The 5,924-nt window shown below is 53.8% G+C and overlaps 1 protein-coding gene across 1 annotated transcript; it reads left to right on the plus strand.

Moving 5' to 3' along the window:
• Positions 1 to 315: 315 nt before the first annotated feature.
• On the plus strand, positions 316 to 3,710 carry LOC128332513 (uncharacterized). Its single transcript, XM_053266836.1, has 7 exons — positions 316 to 441; positions 616 to 765; positions 990 to 1,109; positions 1,211 to 1,319; positions 1,643 to 1,705; positions 1,973 to 2,164; positions 2,459 to 3,710. Exons 1-6 carry the CDS (start codon positions 355 to 357, stop codon positions 2,155 to 2,157), a joined length of 714 nt encoding a protein of 237 aa, XP_053122811.1. The 5' UTR covers positions 316 to 354; the 3' UTR covers positions 2,158 to 2,164; positions 2,459 to 3,710.
• The last annotated feature ends 2,214 nt before the right edge of the window (positions 3,711 to 5,924 follow it).

The following is a 5,924-nucleotide window of genomic DNA, read 5'->3' on the forward strand; positions in this document are numbered from 1 at the left end:
TGGGGAGATTTCTCCAGTTGGGTGGATTCAGTCTGTGGAACCCTTGCTACAGGACGAAGGAGAAATCTCTCAGTAGGAGCCTGATTTCCCCACGTGCTCCAATGCCGCATTCTCCCCGCTCTTTGTACCTCTGGGATGGCTTGAGTCATCTCCTCCCCAAGGCAGAGAATGGTGGCCAAGCAGCATCAAACACGGACATCTCTGTGGTGCGTTCAGCAGTGGGTGGACTAGCATGTGTTTTCAAGGAGCCACCTTTTCCCACCCTAGGCCAAGAAACCCCAGGATTTTAGTGCCGGGATCCTGGGAGGGCTCAGGACCTCCAGTCTGGAAGCCACTTTGGGGGTCCTGGCCTTCATGGAGCGGCTGAGGCACTGTCCATCAGAACACCAGGCCACGGTGAATGCTGTCCTGGCTGCCCTGTGCCGCCCTCTCTTCCACCACGTGAGTACTTGCACGCCAGCCCTCCGCCTGGCTCTATGAGGGCCGGCCAACCTGCAGGTTCCGACTGGGTTGGAGAAGGGAAACCAGAAACCCCCTAGAGACCCATGCAAGCTCTTCATCAATTATGGAGGTGAGGAATTCCTCCCTAATAACAAGCCCTGTTCTTCTTTGTAGGAGGAGGCTAAGATCCGAAGGGCAGCCATGAGGACCCACCTGGATCTCCTGCAGCACCGCCACCACCACCACAAGGGTACAGAGGAGAACATCACGACCCTCATCGCGGTGCTGATGCATGTGGAGGATGAAGACCTGGAGGTAGCACAGGTGAGGGCCCACTTCTTCCTGCCACCCCTACGAAGGTGTTTAGGCTTCCCCAAGTCCAGCCACCCAGTGGCAGGCCCCAGAGTTAGCCTCACGGGGTGGTGAATCCACGAGCTGTCCTGCTGTGGTTTGGCCCATCCAGGCCCTACTCCTTGAAGCCCCCTAAGAGGTTTCTTGGAATCCCTTGGCAGCCTTTTTCACTCCCATTCCGGTCTTTCTTTTGGCAGGCTGCGAAGGACAATCTGAGCCTCCTGGCGGAAGCCCTCCTATGGCACCTGGAGGGCAAGCTGCTGGCGCGGGACTCTTACAGCCTGCAGGAGCTGCTCCACAAGATCGCCAAGCGCCTGGTAAGGGCAGCCCCTCCCTGTCCATCCCTCGGCTCAAATGGCTCAAGGACCTTTGGGAGATGCTTTGCTCACTCGGGATTTGTCTTTGCTCTTGATCCCAGATTCGGCAGCTCGGCACAGAGATCGCCGTGGAGATGGAGGCCACCAAGATCCTGGGCTTCTTCCGCAGCGAGCAGCCTTCAGTGAGGAGAACGGCTGCCCTGCTGATCGGTAAGTGAAACAAGACTTTTGGGTCTCCCTTAGTGGGTCGTCTTGGTGGGCAAAGGTTCATTCTCTTGGAAGGCACTGCCAGAAGGGTGTGGAGGGGCAGGAGCTGTTCCCTCCCCAGGAGGACTGGCCCAGTGAGCGTTAGCGAGGTCTCTTGGCTTAATTTCCTTCCAAGGTGACGTAAGAGTCCCTGGAGGAATGGCTCAATCTGTCAGTCCCAGAGGGAGCAGAGAGGGGAGGACTTCCTCTCCTGAATGATGGGAAGTGGGCTGTCCATGCGCAGGGTCCTGAACTGTGGTCCCATTTCCTTCCACCCTTGTTTTTAGGTCACCTGGTCCACAAAAAGGGCAGCATCCTCACTGAAGGGAACATAGAGACCTTCCATGCTGGTAAGTGCCGGTTTCTGGGTGGGAAGGGGAAGTTTCTGTGAGGGGAGAGGCCTAGATTTAGGGACCACAGAGCTGGAATGGGCCATCTGTCCCCTCAAATGGAAGGTCCCGCTTGCATCCTCAGGGATGCTCAGCAGTAGGCTTTCCCAGAGTGCAGGGGAGAAAGAGTCAGGACTTGCGCCCTCTTGGTGTGGAAATGGTGGGGCTTGGCCAAGGGTGGGGTGATCTCTTCATGCCATTTCTGAACCTTCTCCTTCATCCCTCCAGCGCTGGAGAGCTTGCTTGGCGACCATGACCCCGAGGTCGGGAGAGTTGCCTGCAAGACAGAGAAGATCGTGAAGAAGGCCTTTTCCCTCCACTCCCGGCACGGGCTGCGGGCTGCCGTTCGGCGCTTGTGGGCGGGCTGTAAGAAGAAGAGACACCCGCCAGAGTACGGTGATCTCTCCACCTGACCGACTGGTGAGCAGACCAAGGCAGGGCTTCACTTGAAGGGGCCCCGATGGTTAGGGAGGGGGCTGGGGCTGCAGGAAGGGTGGGCAGGAATCTGGGCAACCCTCCCTCGTGTTGGGATGCCAACTTCGGCCCTTGTGGCTGGTTGTACCAGTAGCCCAAGGGAAAGAGGAAATCTCTCTCTTCCCTCTGGGAAATGAGGACACGGATATTCTGCCAGGAGTCCCTGGTGCTTGGTGGTGTCATGGGGGAGAGTGTGAGAAGACCCCCCATCTCTGAACCAATGTCCTTCTCTCTTTCCAGGAACAACAGCCCCGTGCTCTCCCCTGGAAGATCAGCAGCTGAAGGGAGGTTCAGGAAAGACCGTGCAGCGCAGGGGCCTCCCAGAAGACCTCCTCCAACCGCGTGGACACAAGATCTGTCCACAAGAAGACATCCAGCAGGGAAGTGCAGTTCTGTCTGAGGAGTGAGGGGGAAGCAGGCTCCACTCCCCTGGCCCAAGGAAGCCCCGCCTCTGGGGTGCAGAAGCCCCTCCCCTTGCTTCTGCTGGCAGGCTGTGGGAGGAGGCTACCGGACCACCCTGCCCCCAAGTGGCCCTTTGGAACCATTCTTGGGCTTCCCTTGGGTCCGGGGAGGATGTGTGGCCCCAGCAGGAGGGCAAGGTCACCGCCTCCCTCCATTCCCACCAGCTGGCTAAGGAGCGCCCCCTCCTCCTTCCACCTTTCTCCCCTTCCCCAGCGGCCTGGCTTCCCCTGGCAGGGGAAGCCCCATCCAGGCATCCGCCCCCTCCCCTGCCAAGGGTGTGCTCCTCCCCCCCTCCACTCCCGCAGCCACGCCTCACTCCCCCCTCCGCTCCCTCCTCCTTCCTCCCAAACCGTTGCAGCAGCAGAGGAGCCTGGGAGACTCTGGGGGCCCCCTGTGGCCCCAGTAGCGCCCCCTGGTGCTTCCCGGTGGCAGGCCAGAGAATCCTCCTCTCCCTCCTGCTCCATGCTGTGGCTGCACAGTGGGGAGCCCGAGGTCAAGCAGAATTCTCTGGCTTGCCCCCCCCTCAACACCCAGCCCCCTGCCCAATCCCCACTTGCTGGGCTGCCGGAGTGGAAAGGGAGGAGGAGCAGGGCAACCCCACTGACGCTGCTTTGTGCTTCTTGCAGGCTTGTGCTGCTGCTGGGCGGCTGGAGGAGTCGATCCGACCCAGAAGAGGAGACCAAGTGAATGTGCCTGCAAGGAGCGGGGGTGGGGTGGGGTTGGGGGCTGGCTGGGACTCCCCCCAATTTTGTTTGCCCTGCCATTCCCTTCTTCTGTGTGACCCTGGGCTTCCTCCCTTCCCTCCTTCCCTTCCCCCCTCCCCCTCCCTCCCAGGGACAGAATGGGCTTTGCTGGTCGCCCTGTTGGGGGCCGAGTAGGAATTTTTGGCTTTCCAACAGATTGGCCAAGATGGAAAGTTTTTTTGCCTACTCCATTCTGTCCTGTTTTGTTTCCTTTAGTTAGAAAGTTAAGTGATGACTTGTATCCTAATTAAGTATATTAATAAAGTTGCCCCTTTTGTTAAAAACCATACCATCGTTTCTGAGTTCCTCTTTTCTTCTCGTCTCCCTTGGAGCGTTTGTGCCCACAGACTCCCAAGCTCACCTCTTGGCTGAGGGAGACGCTGCTACACTGCTACAGGTCCATGCAAATGCCTCTTGCTTGGAAGCACTCACTCAGACAATTGGCTTGGATCACTCCAGAGGAGCCCCCTTGAGGTTTGCCGCCAATGAGGTTTGCTGAGCACAGGATCCTGGGAGCAAGCTGCACCTTCCAATCGAGTGCCCGGAAAGCACAGCCTTGGCAAGGCCTGGCAAGCTTACAAACCAACACTGACTGCCTCCAATACAGCCAAATATGACATGTGATTCCATTCCAGTGATTAAAAAGTCCTGCCAAGTATGAAATGCCATTTGTGCAGGAACAAGGCCTTGACCTCCTCTTGTGCTCTTCACATTTCTGTTTTGAATGCGTATTTGCTTCCTTCCTGTGCTCTGTAATAAGAAGCTGGCAGGGATCAAGAGTTCACAGCTCCCCTTTGACAGTTTGGTCTGGTTGGGGAAAGAGTCCTGCTGTTTGGTTTTTGGAGGGAGGAGAGGGTTGGATTGGATTGGTTTGGTTTGTGTTTTTTTTAATGGGGGGAGCTCGCATTTATTTTGATTGGTCGGTTTGGTGTTTTTTTCAAATTCAATTTTTATTATTTTTAACAATATTAATATGTCATTGATTACGAATAGACAAAAGTGGACTTCCCGCACACATCTCTTCGTGAATCATCAGCTATAAAGTTTACCCTTGCTATAATAACAGTTCAAAACATAAATTTAAATCCTTACAAACACAGCTAATCTACCCAACCTGCAGGTTTTTTTATTAAATTTCGAACCCTGCTGTAAAGTCCATATTAGGAAAATAGTTCTTTAGATACAACAAGAATGGTTTCCAACCTTCTTTGAAGCATTCCAAATTTTGGTCTCTTATTAGTGTTGTAAGTTTTGCCATCTCCGCATATTCCAAAAATTTTATCAGCCAATCTTCTTTTGAAGGCACTTCATTACTCTTCCATTTCTGTGCATATATAATTCTAGCCGCCGCCGAAGCGTACATAAAAAGCGTTGAATTACTTGTAGAAATTGCACCTTCTATTATTCCCAGCAGGAAGGATTCTGGCCTCTTAGGAAATGTCATTTTAAATATTTTCTTTAACTCATTATATATCATCTCCCAATATGCTTTAGCCTTCCCACAGCTCCACCACATAGGAAAAAAAGTGCCTTCAGACTGTCCACACTTCCAACATTTGTTTGATACATTTTTATACATTAATGCCAATTTTTGGGGTGTCAGATACCATCTATACATCATTTTGTAATAATTTTCTTTTAAAGCATAACATGTAGTCAATTTTAAATCGGTTAGTTTCAGAAAATTGGAGGGGGGGAAGAGAATAAAAGGAGGCTCGCCTGCAGCAGAAAGTTAGTGAAAGCTGGAGGAAGAGTTTAAAGTTGGCGCTAAAGCTGGAATTAGAGCTGATTAGGAGTAAGACCCTGAGGCTATTCACATGATAGTCCTGGGATGCGGAGGGCGGGCAGTGGGGTAGGCAGAGTCCAACTCATCTTCCCCCCAGATGATTCTTCTGCTTTTCTTCAGGTATACTACCATGCGCTCTGATCTTTGGAGGCTGGGATGACACATCCCAACCTTTGGATATCCCACAATGCATAGTGTGTCGAGCGTGGTGCATTGGGGGATAGGAACATACGAAGCTGCCAGTCAGACCATTGGTCCATCTAGCTCAGTATTGCCTACACAGACTGGCAGCAGCTTCTCCAAGGTTGCAGGCAGGAATCTCTCTCAGTCCTATCTTGGAGATGCTGCCAGGGAGGGAACCTGGAACCTCGATGCTCTTCCCAGAGCGGCTCCATCCCCTGATGGGGAATCTCTTATAGTGCTCACACATCTAATCTCCCATTCAAATGAAACCAAGGCAGACACTGCTCAGCTAAGGGGGGAAGACACGCTTGCTACCACAAGACCAGCTCTCCTCTCCTCTGAGACGGGCGCTCTAGGCACCCATCTCTGTGTACTCAGGCAACAAGCAGCCCGAGCACCCATCTGATCCCAGTGCCAGGGTAAAGGGCACGCTCGCACCCTAAACTTTGTCTAAAGGCTGGGCTTCAAAGTGGGGTTAGGTGGGCCAGCAACACCGTTATCCATAGGGATGCCTGCGCTGCAGACGAGCAGC

This window comes from Hemicordylus capensis, chromosome 7 (genome assembly GCF_027244095.1).
Source record: "Hemicordylus capensis ecotype Gifberg chromosome 7, rHemCap1.1.pri, whole genome shotgun sequence".
In the NCBI taxonomy this organism is placed as follows: Eukaryota; Metazoa; Chordata; class Lepidosauria; order Squamata; family Cordylidae; genus Hemicordylus; species Hemicordylus capensis.

Coding starts and splice junctions, on each gene's coding strand:
- LOC128332513 (XM_053266836.1), top strand. CDS start 355: ATGGAGCGGCTGAGGCACTGTCCATCAGAACACCAGGCCACGGTGAAT. Junction 1,320..1,642: donor AACGGCTGCCCTGCTGATCG/GTAAGTGAAACA, acceptor CCTTGTTTTTAG/GTCACCTGGTCCACAAAAAG. Junction 1,706..1,972: donor CATAGAGACCTTCCATGCTG/GTAAGTGCCGGT, acceptor TCATCCCTCCAG/CGCTGGAGAGCTTGCTTGGC.